General features: G+C 49.7%; 1 protein-coding gene across 6 annotated transcripts; it reads right to left on the bottom strand.

The window, feature by feature from the left end:
• Window positions 1-36: 36 nt before the first annotated feature.
• GlcAT-P (Glucuronyltransferase P) lies at window positions 37-18,309 on the bottom strand. Of its 6 annotated transcripts, none has more exons than XM_025297076.1 (7): window positions 10,910-11,371; window positions 9,745-9,919; window positions 6,914-6,983; window positions 5,673-5,884; window positions 4,708-5,110; window positions 4,451-4,608; window positions 37-4,334 (listed from the first exon to the last, which is right to left on the bottom strand). In XM_025297076.1, the coding sequence occupies exons 4-7, from the start codon at window positions 5,871-5,873 to the stop codon at window positions 3,936-3,938; spliced, it is 1,161 nt and encodes a 386-aa protein (XP_025152861.1). In that variant the 5' UTR covers window positions 5,874-5,884; window positions 6,914-6,983; window positions 9,745-9,919; window positions 10,910-11,371; the 3' UTR covers window positions 37-3,935. The 6 variants fall into 6 exon arrangements, with proteins under 6 accessions (XP_025152861.1, XP_025152862.1, XP_025152859.1 ...); XM_025297077.1 differs by lacking the exon at window positions 9,745-9,919 and having other exon boundaries at window positions 10,910-10,981; window positions 11,074-11,371; XM_025297074.1 differs by lacking the exons at window positions 9,745-9,919; window positions 10,910-11,371 and adding an exon at window positions 18,144-18,309.
• Between the last annotated feature and the right edge of the window lie 833 nt (window positions 18,310-19,142).

Raw genomic sequence — 19,142 nt, 5'->3', positions numbered from 1 at the left:
TGAACATAAGAGCGGTATTTGTAAGAGATACCGAGATACATTTTGCAAAGAATTTTATTTCTAGTATATATAAACGTTTCTTTATTCACATGGTAAAGAATTATGTACTCTTGCGGAAATCAGGCCTGATACAAGTATTCTTAAAAACAAATTTCACACGAATAAAAAGTAAGTGTTTGCGCGCATCGGAACAGTTTCGAGCCACCCCTGCGCTCCGAATCCGCGGACATGTTAAGCGGGAGAGGGAAACAAGTCAATGAATTTTTATTACAATACTAAACGAAGGAAATTGTTCTTTTCTCAAAAAGAGTGGCTCAATTCCTTCAGATGTGTACATGGAACACGGACAAACATGGGCAAACTAAAAAGCTAATTATCCTTTAGAAATCAAGACAAGTATGTACAATTCCCGGCTTATACATACACACACACACTCATACGCACGCACACGCACATATACATATATACGTACATACATACATACATACATACATATATACATGTATGTATGTATGTATATATATCGTACCATTCAGCCTCTCGATTGCCGGAACGTTGAGCATTATCCGCGACAAGAACTCTTTGTTGCTTCGCAGAGAGAACCGATGCATTTAAAACAATATAATCGTATATCACAAACAGTTTTCAATCAACGCTAAGTATTCTCTGTCTCTCTTTCTCTAGAGAATTCCTTAAAAAATTAAAACTAAAACTACTTATACAACGTACTCTTTACGACCTGGGCCTTCCGATAAAACGAGAACAATCGTTCCATCTGTCATTCGCTGTCCCTACTACCTAACCGTGCGAAAATCGCGCGTATTGCTTGTCGTGAGTTTATTGCAAACCGTTTACATAAATTGAATTTGGAACGTAAATAGAATATATATATATATATTTTTTTTTTGTCTTCTGTACACAAACCTCCGCACATCCCGGTAGGATATGTGATTGGGAGAAATATAACGCTCTTGACATCTGACCGATTGCTAAGTAGTGCAATTAACGTATAGATATATATGTATTTATATAGCTTCTCGAGTTTTGGTGTCACAGCGACACGATATAATTCACGTCCTAGCGTTACATTATTATCATCCACGCGCTGGAGTTGTTACGTCTATCCGCTATATAAAGCGTTGTACGCTAAGTGAGATAAAGTAGATCACTAAATAATAAAGTAGATCGCTCTCTCTCTCGAAAAAAAAAAAAAAGAACTCAAAGTGTCGCAGGAAAATCGTGCATCTTTGAGAAGATGCTGTAAGCCGTTAGACTTTCTTCCTTTCTGATTTAACTAATGACATAATAATTTTTCGATATTGATTTTAAAGACGTTACGATCGAGGATACCGCTAGACATAGAAATTTACACATAAAAAACAAGAGAACAGCTTTACTCCTTGATATATATTTTTTTTTCGAGCGTTCGTACAGCAGAACTCCTAATGCCCGAATTAATTAAGCGGACAATTAATACTCTAATCAGCGACTAGTCGTTACTCTGAAATGTCGAAGATTCTTTTCGATTGTTCTTATCGAGATCTTGTGAATTGTCTCACTTGGAGTAACTACATATTTTTACTCTCAATTTAAAAATATAAATTATAATAATATATACGTAGGATACTTATAAGTAATATTATATTTGTAGAGCAATCAGCTAAATACTGTATAAGTTTCATTTAAAATTGGTCACAAATTTCAGAAGAGATATGTATAGTAACAGAAGCGTGTCGGGATTTATCAAGGTTCCACTGTACATCGTGAGTCAATATAACCTCGATCGTTCTAGAGACGCCGTCTTGGAGACGATTGAAACAATTTTCTTCCCTTCTTCCTTTCCTTTTCTTTTTTTTTTTGGATTTTGCTTAGCACTCGTGAGCGGGGTGCATCTTTTTTATTTTCTGGTTTTCTCAGTCCTACTTAAAGGACATCGAGTCTCAAAATCCGACTCGCACGAACTATATTGTGTAAGAAGAGTCAAATGTAGCTTTGGATATATTATGCATTTCCTTACACGCACACACTTTTGACCACACGCACAAGTATGTTGCAAGTAAACGCAAACGCTCGTTTGTTTGATTATAATACGTTGTTCTCTTTGTAATTTCATCGTGCATCGATCACGACGTTACGACGAAACGATATCATATCAGAAACGGAAATAAAAGAGCGGCAACGAGCGCGACTCAACACAATGAAAAGTATCCCTATTCAGTCAAATACAGTCGAGGCCGCTTGTTTCACGACGATCGGACGGTGTTCGTCGCGTGCGGGTGTTTCCCCGACGTTCAGTCGTAAAATTAATTTTTTTTTCTGGCTTTCTGATTTAACGCGATCTAAAGTACGATAGACATGCACGCCAGAGATCCCACGCGGTTCGTGAAGAACGCAACCGAACGCTCGTAGATACTTGTCAGAGAAGACTACGTGAATTCTACACAAGTCAAGAGATATTCGACAAAATACAAATCTCGTGCATTCCAACTTCACGTTTTCCGGTGAGCTCCTATCTATCGAAGAAATTTCTCGCATCTTAATCGGAAGTCCTCGTAGACCGTAACTTTCAACGTCGGGCGAACTTTAAAGTAACTTTTGGTATCGGCGAATTTCAGAATATTAAACTCTTCATATTTCGTCGCTTTTGAGCATATTCTCTGGCTTCCTTTTTCTTATCTTTTCCCTTTTCCCTTACATTTTTATTTCCTCGTCTGAAATCGCGTTTGGGAAGTACGAGGAATTCTTATTAAGGAACTCGTTTTCTAACTCTCTACGAATCTTACAATCGTTTATGCTCGTTAAACGCAACGTTTGAAGAAACACGGCAGGATCAAACGACGAGATCACAAAAAAATGTTGAACATCGCAAAAAAATCTTCGTCCAGATTGACGAGCAATATCGGCATTCTCGTAAGTAGGAGACCGATCAACGCGGGTTCAGGAAGCGCGTAGTCACCCAAAATAAAAGGACACCTGCCGCGGTAGTGACTGCTTATAAACGTAATCTTTGGTTGTGTCGCGATCTTGACTATTGGTGTAACTAGCTTCGAGGTCTAGACGAAGGAGGGCTATAGCCAGTTTAGGAATGAACTTGACTGCTGTGGAATAAAATACGGAGCACAGAATAGAGAATCTATTCGGGAGAAGGGGGTCCCTCCAGCGGGGGAGGTGGAACGAAACGAAGAGCTTAGTCTTACCTAACAAGTGACTCGTCTGCTTCCTTTGGTCGTTGATTTATGTAGAGTGAGCAATGTCGCACACGTTGGGAGAGATAAAGGTCATTACCGCACCAACTTCCTCACCCGATACCACCGATACCGACTACTCTAATATTAGCGAATGAAATTGATCTCTCTCTCTCTCTCTCTCTCTCTCTCTCTCTCTCTCTCTCTCTCTCTCTCTCTCTGTCTGCTCGCGATCGCTTTGATGATGGGCGGCATGCACGAAACAAGGAATGCGCGAGAAGAGTACCGAGAAGTAATGACGGAGAGCACCAAACTCTCCTCTACGTGTAAACTCGAATCGCTAACATACACCGCGAGTCATTGCGCTCGAAGCGCCGCCCCGGAACCTACCTACCTACCTACCTACCTATCTATCTATCTATCTACCTACCTACCCTATCAACCTATCTATCTTCCAGTAATCCTTCCTTCCTCGAGGTAAGGGCGCACTCGTCTTCGGGGGAGCTACTTGCTGCGGATTGTAAAAGCTGATAAAAAAACGATCGTTTTACCGGCTACGCTTAAAGATAACGGTCCCTCCCGTCGTGAGAGAGAGGGGGTAGATACTTTAGGCACTGAATCGCACAGTTTTCCGCACCTAGGAATTCCCTTGGAGAAACACCGATGAACTAGTGCGAAGGAGGGGCGGGATCACAAGATTCAGGTTATTAGATTCTCTCGCGTTAAGAGTCGGCGACCGGTCGGCCGGCATCATACTATTTGCTGCTTCAGCTTCACCAGGTTCGTCGTGCCGTACAGCTTCATGTCCAAGGGCGCGCTCGGCTCGTTCTTCTTCGTCTGGGTGTGCCAGGCGAGCACCTTGGTGCAATTGTCCGCGAGCAGCTGGGCGTCGCGCGGCTCGAACGGCGCCAGGCTCTTCAGGAAGCCGTCCTCTTCGTAACCCGCGCGAAACGGCATCGTCGCGTTCGGTCTCTGCTGCAGGAACTTGACGCTCACGGCGAACCCGGCCATGTCCACCGGGAACTTCCTGCCGGCTATCCAGCCGTCGTAAAACCCAGCGAACTTGCCGTTCTTCAGGATAGGCGAGCTCAATCCGAACTTGGTGCACAGTCCCACCGGGAACATCGACACCGTCTTCGTCTTCCGAATCTGAAACGCGCGCGTCGGGATAGAGAGAGACAGAGAGAGAGAGAGAGAGAGAGAGAGAGAGAGAATGAGATGATTCGTCTCGAATCTTGTTGGGAGAGAGGGTGATCTGGGTATACCTCGTTGAAAAGCTCAATGTCGTAAGTATTGTCGTCGTCGGCGAAGTAGAAGACACCTCTCGTAGCGTTCGCTCGTATCCACTGCAGACCACGATTTCTGTTCGACACCCCTCGCGGCTTCGCGCCCTTCTTGAGCTTGTACTTCTCCGGCATCGGAGCTGCACAGACCGTTCGCGATGATCGGGAGATGTTCCCTCTGATAATACTCTACGGCAGGGCTACTCGTAATTCAATTTCGTGAGAGCGATTCGTTTTACCGATTAAGTGATCGAACTTCAGACCCGTGCGCTCCAACAGCCTGGTGACTTGCTTGGTAGCGACGGCAGCATCCTCGATAACGAGCCAGTGCACGTTTTTGACTAACATCAGGGTGTGAGCCATCCTCGTGAGCTCGGGGATTTGTTCCGGTCTTCGATATGTCGGTGTGATGATGTACAAGGGCTCGACGAGATTCGACGAAGCTGACTGACGCGGCGACGGCGTCGCCGCCACCGCCGCCTTGTGCGTCGTCGTCGGCGATGTTTGCGGAAGCTTGGAATTATTTCTGGAGGCCACCGAGACGTTCTTGCTTAACTGACTGATAAGCTCTTGTACGAGCAACGAGCTTATCTCCGGACTCAGGCCATTCGCAATTTGCACTCGATACACGGCGCATCGAATCTGTAAAGAGAACGACCACGTTGTCCAACGAGGAGATGTCGCGCGGATTGGGAAATTAGTCATCGTTCGCCAGACGAGGTGAGCGACCCCGGCGAGGCGCGTTCGCAGAAATTGAGAATTCTTAATTAATTTGCGATGAATTCTCGCGCGACAAAATTGCCTGTTTCATATTAATCTTCACGCGTTTTATGGCACACCTGGGTCTTTCGTGTCCGGTCAACTTTTAACGCGCGTTCGCATGTACAGGAGTAATTAATATCGTAAATTGTGGTCAAGCTAATTCTGTATCTCTGGCAAGTATAATCGCGAAGTTTCACCGAAATGAAATTGTTTTTCACTTCTTCGTTCTAACAATATCTCGAAACGCACATCACCATCGAATATTCAATCGCTAAGAATCAATGTAAACCAATATGAACTGCGCAAGGATGTCGCTAGCGGATAATTCTCCTTTCTTTCAATGATTTGCTTTGCGAAATGGGGGAGGGAGGAAGAGAGAAACGCGCATGAATGACCTCGGTTCGACGGATAATCGCGATTGATCTCGTCATTGTTTACTCACCATGTCCTCGGTGAGCCTCGAGGTTTTACTGTAGTTGTCGCCCTCTTCGCCAATCGGCAAAACCCCGGCGTCGTCCGCAGAGTTGTCCGCATTGAAGGCCGTTACTTGGTCGAAAGTAACGCCGGTGGACAGGTGATATTGATAAAACACTACGCAGATCCCTATCAAGGCGATCACTCCCATTTTCATGGACGGCTTCATTATACCGATGCCTGTGTGGAGAAACGAGTGAATAGAGCGTCCGAGCGCGGGCGAGAAGGGACAGAGAGAGAAAGGCGCGCAGGTCTCTCGACGAAGATAATACGTATATATAACGCGCCGGGCGTTTCGCACGTGCGAAGTTCCAAAGGAGCGGCGGTCGTGACGGGGGAAAACAGAGAGACGACTCCCGGCCGAAATTCTCGAGCATCGCGAGGCATCGGGCGTGTTTTTCGATCTTCCTAATCCCGCTCCAGTTTAATAACGGGGAAATGGGACTGGCGGATTAATCGGATTTTCAATGAAAAATGCACCGCTTCGCAACTTACTCTCCGCGAACTCTCCTGCTCGGCGCGGAAAGCAGTTACTCTCTCGCGTCCCATTCCCATGCTTCCTCCTTTTCCTCTTCCACCACCACCACCACCACCACCACCACCACCACCACCACCATCACCTCCACTACCACCACCTCCACCTCCGGAGCGTGAGTTTTCAATTTTAATCTGATTCTCGGCCCGATCCAATTCACCGAGCATTACCGTGTAAATGTATATCGCGCGCGAGTTATATGTGTAAAATGTAAATTTCCAACGTAGAAACGGAACGAAGAGTGCGCCGTCCGAGGGGGAGAGAGAGAGAGAGAGAGGGAGAGGGGGAGAGACGAAGGGAGATAGAAAGCGGTAATGATGGAAAAAACTCCATGAATTAAAGCTCAACGTCGCGCATTGAAACGCGCCCTCCCATACCTCTTCTCCACGACCAGTCCGCGTATTAACGCTCGTGCAGATGATCCCGAGTTTCGGTGCGATTCCAAGCGGAAAACATCGGATTACCATAATAACCGCGTCGGAGAGCGCGACAGAGAGGAAGAGAGCGGGTGGGAGGGAAGGAGGGTCGGAAAGAGAGAGAGAGAGAGAAAGAGAGAGAGAGGGGGAGGGGGGAGGGAGGGAGGGAGGGAGAGGGAGAGAGAGAGAGAGAGAGAGAGGGAGGGAGGGAGAGAGAGAAAGAGAGAGAGAGAGAGTGAAAGAGAGATATCCACTTACCCGAATGCTACATGTGTCGGCTGCTCCGTCGTTTCCGTTGCCTCTCCTGAATCGCGAGCTGCTTCTTGCCCTGTCATCAAAATAATTAGCTCGTCAAGCTCGTAATATCTCACCGCAGCGACAGCGGAGGGAGATAGAGGGAGATTTTTTTACGGCTCGAAAAAATAACAATCACGGAGAGATCTGTTGTACTTTTTTCTCGCCTTCTTTTTTTTTTATTTTACGGAAATATATCCGGCTCCGTATTTCCGTGCACAGCAGCATGTAACACTTACGGCGTTGTTACTTGCGCTACTGCGCGTCGTCGACCCGACTCCGCGAGTCAAAAACACGAGTCTACGTACGTCTACTGCGGTCGCGGCAATTACAGACGTCTCGCGGGAGGTTTCGCTGTTCGGATTCGCGCGCTCCGCGCGCATTCGTCACTGCGGACTAATTAAATTCTCGCCGCGCGAACGTGTCGCGCGACCCCACTCCTTCCCGCGATCGGGAAGGGCGGTTCTCGGCTTTAATTATTTTTCTAGGGTCGTATTCTTCTGTTCCCCTGGGGCCAGGGGGGCCGGGAAAGTCGTTCGGTGCGCGGGCGTGCGACTCGATAGCGCGCCGGAAGAACATCCGTCAGGATCGTGGACTTGGCTGATAAACGCAGCAACGTTTAAAGCAAGCTAACGTCGCTCTCTGCTAACGAGCGAGATAACGCGAGATTTATCTACCGAATGAAACGACGCGAGTTCATGGCTCTCGAGGGACTCGCTCTTGTGAACTATGAGCCGCGTGAGTGTGAGAGAGCAATGCAATATAATTTCAGCCACGTTTCTCCCGCTCGCTCTCTTGTTCTCTCGCGCAACGTCCACCGACACACACACACACACTCTCTCTCTCTCTCTCTCTCTCTCTCTCTCTCTCTCTCTCTCGTATTCGGTGAACGTCTTATTTTCAGCGCTATTTCTTCCGCACGCTATCACCAGGCGTTCCGCTTTGTCCGTCTGTTATTAATAACGCCATCTCCTGATCCTCGCGCGATTTCATGGTCGCTCGTTTTGGCCTGCGAAGACAATAGATATTTTCAGTCGACGGCGACGTTCGCGACGGCGCATATAACTCCGTAGTGGGATATTCAAAATACTCACTTATCTTTGTCTCTCGTATGTTTATCACTCAAGCTGAATAAAGGACTGCCAGCAATGAGCTCTTAAACGCTACACTTAGCCTTCCTCTAATTTATCTCCGGCCTCTACGCTATCGTCTAAGATCTTACATAAAATCGCCAGAACGCGAAACGGCCGTTCTAAATGACAATAAACGCGGTATTTAATACTGTCGATGTTGCCGTGCGACGTCAGCTGCGGAAAAACAACGAAAACACGCGACGCGATAAAATCTCTCACCGATCTTTCAATTAGCCGTCTTCAGCCGTCATCAGCTTTGTTCAGCCGTGGCTCAGCTTGGCGCAACCGGTCGCGCTATTTATTACAGATGACAAAATTGCGGAAAATACGTTCGTCAATTGATAATTAATTCACGTCGCGTATCGTCCGTCTGTTTTGCGATATCAGAATCGATCTGCGAAAGAATAGAGAGAGAGAGAGAGAGAGAGAGAGAGAGAGAGAGAGAGAGAGAGACATACATGATTCACGTAAAACGTTATTTCATTGCCGCCGATAATATCTGTGCTGTAGGAAATACCGAGTAACGCGCGCGAGAGAAAATTGCCGTCTTCTTTGCGACCGGCGAGATGCAAATCGTCGAGTACGAACGAGTAATATTCGACCGGATGAGACGCGCGCGGATGTCGGCGAATTGTACGTTGGTAAATTCCAACGACCGGCTGTAAATATGCGGAGAAGGAAGCGCCGCGCCGCCACCCTTGGTCGATCGATCGATTCCTCGTAATTAAACGGCGCGACAAACTCGCTTGACGGAGGCGCGAACGTGGCATAACTTCGTCGTCGATGAATTACACGAGCCGGTCGATGCGCGAAAGGTTTCTTCGGGGGCACGTTTCGTTGGCACGTTTTCTCAGAGTCACGTTTTTTCTCCTTCGCCAGCCCGGCGAAATTCGATCGATGCGTGCCGCGAGCGAACTTCGCGCAACGAAATCCGGAATATCGTTTGCGGAATACGGTTACTAAGCGCGCGACGGTGTTCCCGGCTACGCGACGGTATTCCTGGCTGCGCAACGATTGTTCCAAGTGTCAATCGTCTCGAGATCGTCTACTGTGATTCGCACATGATGCCGAGAGTGTGTCGGATGTCGTTACGTCAAAGGGAGCCTTCCATTGTAACCAAGTTGTTCGCGCGACAAGATCTTAAGGTGACAAACACGGGGTACTTGAACAGATCGACATCTATTGACTGCGCTACCCACGCAATTGCAGAAGACTCGTGTCGTTGTGAAATCTCTCTCTCTCTCTCTCTCTCTCTCTCTCTCTTCCTCCCTCCCTTCCTCCCCACACAACATTGTTATGCACAGAAAAATAGGATAAAAGATCGAGAGAATCCGCGAAATTCAGCAGCCGAGCGGTACGTAGACTCGAGAACGTTGAACGGATATTTCGCGAGTTACATTTTGCATTTTACAATCGTGCGTAATTTTGCTTCTGGTCAAAGCAAACAGTATCATTTTGCGTGCGCGCGAAAAAATACAATTCGCGATAAAAATACAGTCGATAAAAATATACCGCACAACGATATTCTCGCTCTATATACAAATAGAAATTCGCGCTGTTTTCGCACGAATCTAACGGTCGCGCGTTGTTTCTCGCACAAAGGGTCCCGTTATTAAGCTTACAAGGACCCGCTGTTCTCGCGCGCTATTAATAATAACGAACCTGATAATCGGCAAATCCCTCGTACGAATCCCGGTCACGGTGCGGTGCGATTATTATGCGTCGTTTGCGCACTCCACGCCATTGAGAGCGCCGATGCAGCGCAGCGCGAAATGGCATGCAGCGATTGCTCGCGTATCCCGATAGAAACTCCGTGATATCGCTGCGCTGATAAAACCTTCATTCGACGTTGCAATATAAAAATCGGATCAATTAAATTTTATCACCCTTTCCCCGAAACCTCTCTCTTTTCTATCTCCCTCGTTCGCGCGCACGCGCGCGCTCTCTTTCTCTCTCTCTCTCTTTACAACTTGAAAATTGAATTCGCTCACTCAAACTGAATTGATGTCGGGCCAAAGTGGAATGAGTTAAAATCGTCGGCAGAGTAAAAATTTTTAACCGTGACATAAAAGTCGACGTGTCATTCCTGACTTTATCTGTCTATTTTTTCAAGCAAGACCCGCAAACGTGCATAGGAAAGCGCGAGACATTTATCGCTATTTATTAGCGGTCTTAATAACAATTTTGCATATCGCCAGAATTATTTCGGACTCTGGCGATGTAAATCCGAGCTCTTCAGCCGCGTTGCGAGCCGAAGCATCGCTTTCCCACAGTTTATTAACGTCCTCGCGTAAAACCGACAGTGTGTACGTATTGCGCAGCTTTATTTGCACGGTGCACCGCGAAAGCTAATAGCGATTAGAGGTAATAATCCAAACATCACGCAATCCTCTCTCTCTCTCTCTCTCTCTCTCTCTCTCTCTCTCTCTCTCTCTCTCTCTCTCTCTCTCTTTCTCTCTCTCCGCCACTTACTCCTCTCTAATATGCGATATGCTCGAGACATTGCCGCTGCGTATTGCGGAGCAACGCATTGCGGAACAATCTTGGCGAGTGTGGAAATCATAAGGTAAGCCAAGTGCCGACTTTTTCATTCCGATGAACGTCGAGCACACCGGGCTTTAAAACGGTTTGATTTTCTCGGCGCGATTTACAACGCAGCCGATACGACGGGAGAAATCATCTCCGGAAAATTCGCAGAAACCAAGTTTTGCCATTGAACATCCGTTGCGTTCGGAATTGTGCGAAAGAGAAGAGGAAAAAAATATGTAAACCGTGTGGAAGCTCAGTGTGCGACGACGAAATCATCTATTTATCTGATTGTTCGCACTTCTCGATGAAACCGATCGGATTAACGGCGAAAGCCAAAGTCCGATAAATGCAGGACGTTAATCGCAGCTTCCTGGAACAAGCGACGGCACTTATCGCGCGGGTTCCTGTATAAGCCGAAGACAAATTAACACATTCATCGTCGAATCAATTTTTCACGCCGACCTACAACCGCCGCCGCTCTAATCACTCGCGCACGGTCGCGAGAGAGATCCACTCTCGGACACGCTCTCCCCGGGGAACTTTAATCAGGCCACTCCTCTCAGTTAGCGCTTGGGTCTCATTGTCCCACGGGAGACCTCGCGAGATCGGCCGGCACGACCGGAACGCGTCCCGACGCCGAGATCCCATCGGAGACACGCGACCGACTCGATGACGACCGGCAATGACGACAACGATGACAACGACGACGGGAACGACAATACGGAACGCAATCACGGCTCGCTCAACACTGAAAACGTTTCCTTCGCTTTCCTCCTACTTACGTGGCCCCTCTCTCTCTCTCTCTCTCTCTCTCTTTCGCTTCTGTAACGCCTTCGTAATGCCCCACTACCAACAATGCGGCGACATGATTGTCGTACGAGAGAGAGAGAGAGAGAGAGAGAGAGAGAGAGAGAGAGAGAGAGAGAAGAAGAGGGAGGGGGCAAAGGAGAGAGAAAAAAGAGAGGCACTTTGGCTGCTGCACGTGTGCGTGCTGCGCAGGGTCACGTGGCAGAATCTATTAGCAGATTGTGGTAATTCGGCGTGAGGAAGGCGAGAGCACGTTTTCAGGCCGCGCGGCCGTCATCACCCGCGAAACCGCTCGATTTTCGCGCGGGATTCGCAATCTTTTCGTCCGCGGCGGGCGAATCGTAAAGATAAGCCGCGCGCATTAAATTGCAATGCAAATTCGCAATGTCGTTCCGCTCTAAAAGAGAATCTGAAAACACTTCGTTGGGGAGGTAGGAAGAGAGAGAGAGAGAGAGAGAGAGACAGAGAGAGAGAGAGAGAGAGAGAGAGAGAGAGAGAGAGAGAGAGAGAGAGAGAGAGAGCATAGTGCGACAAAAATTGCATGTTATATTGAAATGTGCAGAACGGACGACGTATGCGGGTTAATTGCGAATGACGAACGGACGCATTTCACATCGCCGAAACACAAAGTGGACGTGAGAATATGCGACATAGAGAGCGCACGATTCCGATGTGATACCGCCGTGAATATGTTGTATATATGTGTGTGTGTGTTGTATGTGTGTGACGAATGTATGGTACGCACTTAGGCAAATATTTGATGGACGGGATAGAGGAGATAGATAAATTTATTACGTGTTTTAGTAAGATCAAATTAAAGCACGACAAAGTAACGAGTCGAAAAGTGTGATGTACATGGTGCAAACATTGTGCACGAGTACATTGGTTCAGCTGTTGCAATCAGAGGTAGACTCTCCGCGGGATGAAACGCTCGTAGAGTGTTGCTGAAAAGGCATCAGGGCAGTCTGGCTGTCGGCAAAAAGACGGACAAAGAAACGGCGGAGATATTGATATTCGGTTGCCACGCTGAGCCAGATTGAAATAGGAATAACATTCGTCTCGCTTGTCCGACAGGCAAGCGGGATATTTCTGTCCATATCGCGATATCGCGGTGACATTCGCAAGTTGGAGCCGAACGACTCCGAAGAATTTCGCGGATAATTCATGCGACCTGGATATCGGCGCTTCCGATTTTTCGACGTGCGCAATCGCGGCTAATCAGCCGCGTCGCGAAAATATCGCTGCCGCCCACGCAATACGAATCACGTACGCGATATTGGGAGCATGACGAGCGACGGCGACATGAATCATTTATCCGGACGTTTTATTTCAGGGATTATTTCTATTAATATTTCGGCAGAAGAAGTCGCGCGAGAGGGGCAATCGCGAGCGGAATAAAGATGCTAAGGAATACATACGTGTCCTCTATCGGGCGCAAACACGGCGGTTTCCGCGAAAATAGAAAAATTATTTCGGGACCCCGAGCGTTATCGTCGGCAAGTTTCTTATCGGCAAGGAGCTCGTCGAAGACGCATATAAATCGTTCTCGCGTTCCTCGTCCACATCGCGCGTCACGACGGGTACAAGAAGGTAAACAACACCGCGCCTCTTTCGTGTCTCTTTCGTTTTATCGAGCGAGCTTTACCCGCCTAATGCAAAGTACGCCCTGATTTCTTCGCTTCGTACCAAGGTAGAAGTCTTGAGAGAGAGAGAGAGAGAGAGAGGGGAGGGAGAGAGGAAGGGAAGGGAAAAAGAGGAATATTTTTTATATTGCATCGTGGAGGCGTCGCGCGACAGCTTTGACGTAATCACGCAGAAATCGCGCCGCACTTTTCGTGTGACGTGTGACATGCAGAAACACGTTGTCGGAGCGACCTCGTTAAACGCGGTACGCCGTAACTGGCATGATCTGCACGGTGGGGGAGGGAAAACAATTTTCAGCGTGATTAAAACAGCCGAGCAATATCTGTTAGAATTATCTGGATCGCACGCGAGCGAAATTTACAAATTCTGCCGACTGTTGAGTTTTCGTCCGACCGGTTCTGCATATATACGATACATACATTTTGCATACGCATCTCATTGTTACCAAATAGCGCTGTGACTCACGTTCACGTTCGTATTTCGAAAGCTTAGCTGATAACGGGAAAACGATACGAGCATGCGATACCCGTACGTGGCACGTGCTCGCGATCGTCGGCGCACGAGAGAGAGACAATGTGTGGTTGTGTAATGATCAATAATACGAAGCGCGAAACGAAGACAGTGGTAGCGCAATGGCGAAGGACGAACCTTCGAGCGCCGGTTCAGAATAGACGGAGCGGCGAGTAAATCGTTTGGCAGAGAAGCAATCGAGTTCTCTCTCTCTCTCTCTTGCGCGCGCGCCCGGTGTGACCCGAATAAGTAATTAGCTTGACGTAAAATCAATCTCGAACATCACCGATTGATCACGATCGATTGATTAAATATTGGCCCGCCGCCGCAACGGGGATATCCCCCGCATGGCAATTTAATTCCATTAAAATTTCCGGCGTTACGGTCCTCCTCCCCTCGCCTCTGTTCGTGTGCACGATGGATAGCAAATACTTGATATTACATCGCGCGCTATGCACGCGGGATGCACGCGGACGACTCCGCATAACGGCGAATGTTGGCGGACAAATATGTAACTATTCGTCGTACATTTGCGCGCACCGCGAAGTATCCGGAATATGAGACTGTATCTTTGGCACTCGAGCCCTCTTTAGACGATCAATTATTCGCGACGGAACTTGGGACATGGGGTGTCCCGTGTGTATGGTGAGTGTTCGACTTTACGTGCAGACCGTGTGACAGAGAACACTTGGAAATTTATTGGGTCCACATACGTGTACAGTGTTCGTAACGGCAAGAAAGTGATTACCCATGCGAGAAGAAGTAAAAAATGTAGAATAAATTTTTTCCCACGAGGGTTTGTCCTCGAGCAGATCAATATTGAATATTCGCCGACTACGCTGTGTGCACTTTTGACCGTTGCGTGGAACGTCCGTCCCTCTTTCGCTTCTTTCACGTAGAAACGTAAAATTTTGCCTTAAATTCTGCTCGCGAATTATACAGCTCATCCAAAGTGACCGTCCCGTCGGACGATCGGTTGTGCGCGCGTGTGAAAAATTCCGAGGTTGGAGTGATTTTTCTGCGCGGACTATACCGTCAATATTTTCACGGAGAGCACTCTTTACGTATACTTACATACTCCGTTTGTATCGCCAACTATTTGCCGAAGACTATAGCGGCAGTTCCTCGCTCCGAGAGAAAATAGTAAAAAGATACGCCACAACCTCGGCGTCGGCAATCCTTGAAACCCGCGTATTTACCGGAGTACCGCGCATTTCCTCTCCTTTCTTCTGTGCAGTCCGCTCGCGAGAACTGCGCGCGGCAGGACTAACGAAGGAAGATATAACGCGGGAGGATATATCGCGGAGTTTGATCGATTCGCGTTCGAGCAGGCGAGTTTCGGGACGAACGGATATGTTTGTACAAGCTCTCCCCGGTTTCGCGTTTAATTCCCGAGCACGTTGCCACCGGCCGCCCATCCGTGTCAGATCCTCGGGGGCGCAATTTCGAGACGAGGTCGCGTAATTTGTAACGCAACTTTTGCTATCGGAGCCGCAACTAATAAGAAGTTCCCGCCGGCCAAGCGATATGCCGGCCGGTGCGCACGGTATGGTCAGTGCCTTTTCGGTTTGGAAGGCACACGGTACGACCGCGCGCCGGGTGCCTTCGCTCTGGTCGATAGTCACGCTCGCCTCAGCACAGACACCATGTGAATTCTCTCCCCCTTCTCTTACGCGCCTTCGCGATACCCCCGGTGGTGTGTCCTTCCCCTGATACCGCTTACTTAGCCGTCCGCGTACGCCGACAGAATTTTTCGCGGACGAAGCCCTTCGTGCGCGTGTCGGCCGGCGGGATGCGGCCCCCTCCCCCCCCGATCAACGCCCACGAGATCTAACCGACGAGACAATGCCCCCTGAGCTCATTAGGGGCTGTAATTATAATGTAAACGGCTGCAGTCGAGTCACGATCGTTCGTGCTGCCGAAAGTTTCAGTATTGTTCGCACGAACGACCAAAGTCTCCCGAGACAGTCGGCGATCCGACCTTTCGGAGAATTAGAACAACGTGTACGCGAATGAGGATTTTCTTTTATCCCCCTTCTTCAGCGGAATCTCGTTTTAGAGATAAAACAAGACCGGGCCGCCGCGCTAGAGGTGGCGGCGCCGATTGTTGACGAGTTTACAAGAGGGCACCTTTTTTCCTCCCTCTTAAAAATTCAGAGAAGTGCAGGTGCATCCTCTTGGTGATTCCTCTCACGGCGCCCTACCTTCCCCTCTTTTTCCCCCTGTCTCGTTCTCCATCCGTTCTGTCCTTCTTCCGCCGTCATATTGATCGTGACTTACAATACCAAGGTGTGTGTGATATACGTGTAATAATGTAAATCGGGGATCTCGCTCGACATCTCGACAGAGACCTTCCGTGACCGATCTCGCCGGGTGCAATGTAGATTACACGGATTATCAATAAGGGCCAGTTGGCGCGTTGCCCGGAAATGTGCTCGGATAAGCCGACTCGCGATCGATCAAGGTCGCGGTCGATGCTGTTCTAACGGGTGTCACTCCTCGGTCGTTTGATTTCGCAACATTGTGTCGGCTGTTTCTTCGCAATCTTTCGCGTCCGTTTCGCGAAGCGGCCGGGTATCGGCTGTCGAGATGGATTTATTCCAATGCGCATACTATGTACATATATACAAGGATATCTTTTTACAGGACGGATTTCGAAATGTACACGTTGGCAATAACGCTAGCACGCTGCTTCAAAACGTGCGCTGCATGCAAAACGCGCAAACGATCGGGGTCGTCCACCACGTCCTCGTGCTTTTGTAACTAACTTTTGTAACCGTCCACCTTAATCCAATCCAATTAACTCGGCAACATCCCTCGCGAAATGGCTACACGTGTACCTTCTCCGTAATACCGTATTTCCCCGTGGAGTTCCCGCGCCGCCGAAGCAAACAAGCGTGTTGCTCACGAGCTCGACGAAGCGCGATCGTCTACTCCTCTTTCTTTGCTTCAGCCACTTCCAGGCTCTCAATTATCGGCGTAATATCATAATGCGAGACCACCTCTTTTTCTTCGGCTTGACATTGCCGCCTTTGGACTCTTCCGCGCGTCCATCGAGAAAAATTCTCTTTCTCTTTCGTCTTTCGGAGGGAGGGGGGAGGTCTCTCTTTTGCCCTCGGCCGAGCCGAATCGCTACGACTTCGATGGCGATTCGTCTCGCCCCGCGCGAGACGCGCGCAACCCACCCTGGCCAACGTCCTTACGTCGCCGCTCCAGGACTTCCCGATAACTTAAGCCAGTTAAATACATTTCCACTTCCTTTATTGACCTTCCGATATCAGCCCCCTTCCCTAGCACCCCTTTGCCCTCCCGTTCCTCCCCTCCTGGAGCAATTCCACTCTAATCGGCATGGCGCAAAGGTAGCGCCACAGTAGCGCGCTGGAAGACCATTCACCACCGCGAGGCAAACAGCAGCAGATTTGGATAAATATTAAAAGCGATTACCGGACACACACACACACTGGGTATCGTCTCCTCCTCCTCCTCCTCCTCCTCCTCCTCCTCTTGCGCCTCTTCTTCCTTGTCAGGACTCTCGGCAAAGTGTCGTCGAGTCTTGCCGGCGCGCTCGAGCGGACGCAAATATTTAGCCAAGGCAGTTCGGCACGAGGAACTGTGCTCGAGGTTAAGCCATCGGGTCGTTAATCCTGATTAATCCCAGTAATCCGTCAGGATAATCAACATCGGAGCGGAGAAACGCTCCGGCGCGTGTGCCTCTCCATTTCTCTGGCCCCTTAATGATCCTCGTCGCGAGATTCTGCGATGTCTTGAAGAAATCGCCGCGACTTCTCAGCGCGAGACTGACGACTACAAATTAAATATCGGCACCTGACGCGACGAAAGAGGATCGTAAACGAATAGAATCGGTGCGCGCGTTCCGTGTCGTTCCGGGTTCAAGCAACTGGAAAAGCCAAAGGCCAGCTGCATTCGCCGCTAAATGCGCGACCATATGACTGGTTGAGCGCGAGACGGCTCGGCGAGCACACGAATCTGCGCGTCCGCATTTAGCACGCCGCGAGGAACGCGATTACCGCGTTCCGTATCCCCGTGAAACGCATCGCGCGCGTTAAGCTGCGCGACGACGACGACGTCGACGACGACGAGGACGACCGTTCCGCGTCGTTAAGCAGCGTCGTTAAACAAATGTCCCGCGACTGGATTCGCGTTATTCCGCAGAAGCAAGTCCGCTCGCACGCCTCGAAATCTCGCCGATTTCGATTCAGCGAGGCTCGAATCGTGCGCACATCGTTCGCTCGGTCGGCGGATCCGGCGAGAAAAATGGAGCCTCGTGGCTAAAAGGGGGATGCACGTAGGACGTAAGACGCACACACGCTCGACGGCATTCACGTCGATCTCTCGGCGAAGGCGCATCCGCGATGCGTGCTGCGGTGTGACGTTCCTCTGCCTCTCTCTCTCGCTCTCGCTCTCGCTCTCGCTCTCGCTCTCGCTCTCTCCCTCGCTCGTCTCTCCGCCGGATCCGTCCGCGAAGCGGAAAAAAGGCGAGCGTTCCCGTGGCTCGCGCGACCTCGTCAACGTGCATCCCCCGCGACGGTATTGCGACCATAGTGACTCACCATAGTGACGAGGGTGTCCCCGTCGCCGTCGTTCCGTCGTCCCGTCGCAATCTCCGTCGGCCGCCCTCGCTGTCGTCCAACTACCCCCGATCAGCCGATCGGCAATCACGGCAACCGCCACACTGCGGCGGAAAGCGCTACGAGAACGCTACTGCCGTTCCGGAAAAAGCGGGGGCAGATCGCGGCGGCGGCGGCGGCGGCGGCGGCGACGGCGACGACCACCGCCGCTCGCGACCCATGCTGCGGCATGCGAAATCCGACGCGCATGTACCTTGGCGACGGCGCCGCGACGCCGCGCGTCGCGCAGCCGGCGGATACACCGCGGCGGTGTGCGGTGCACGCACGTATGCACGTACACATGCGCGTACACAGCGTATACGCGCGCGCACACATGCACAGCGACATTTCGGGCCGGTTCCACGCGGTTGATCGAAAGAGCTGCTCCGACCCTTCGGCGTCACGGACGCTTTATTTCGCTCGCGTTCAATGCGCTCGCAGGCTACCCTCCCCGCAGATTCGCTCGATGAGAGTCTTGCTGCGAGAACTCGTAGACGAGACCGTCTACGAGGACATAGGTGGGCGAATGGAAGTTCTCGTAGGAGTTGATCAGCGTTTCATCAGCTGCCTATTGCCGAGAGCCCGTGCAACTCTCCGAATGCAATCGATCGCCTTTTGCATCTGTGAATCAATGAGAAAGAGAGAGAGAGAGAGAGAGAGAGAGAGAGAGAGATTGGATGTGTCGGTGCGTTTCGCAGGACACGCCACGTCTCCGAGAGACGTCGAGTGGACGCGATGGGGAACTTGATGATTTCCCCCGTGTTTCGCCGTGCTCGTCGCTTGTTGTTCATCGAGATTATGTATTCGCATTGAAACACCCCGAACTCGGCAGTTCCGTCTGATCAAGCAGACCGGTCCGGACACTCCGGCCGACCGCGTTTAGAAAGTTCATTCGACCAGTCGGCACACATACGCGTGCCGATCGCGGATTCCCTGAGGTTT

This window comes from Harpegnathos saltator, unplaced genomic scaffold (assembly GCF_003227715.2).
Source record: "Harpegnathos saltator strain DR-91 unplaced genomic scaffold, Hsal_v8.6 scaffold168, whole genome shotgun sequence".
NCBI lineage: Eukaryota > Metazoa > Arthropoda > Insecta > Hymenoptera > Formicidae > Harpegnathos > Harpegnathos saltator.
Note: the sequence above shows the minus strand (reverse complement) of the source record. Positions and strands in the feature narration are given on the sequence as shown.

Coding starts and splice junctions, on each gene's coding strand:
- GlcAT-P (XM_025297074.1), bottom strand. CDS start 5,873: ATGAAGCCGTCCATGAAAATGGGAGTGATCGCCTTGATAGGGATCTGC. Junction 4,609..4,707: donor GAAGTTCGATCACTTAATCG/GTAAAACGAATC, acceptor CGGTCTGTGCAG/CTCCGATGCCGGAGAAGTAC. Junction 4,335..4,450: donor ACATTGAGCTTTTCAACGAG/GTATACCCAGAT, acceptor CGCGCGTTTCAG/ATTCGGAAGACGAAGACGGT.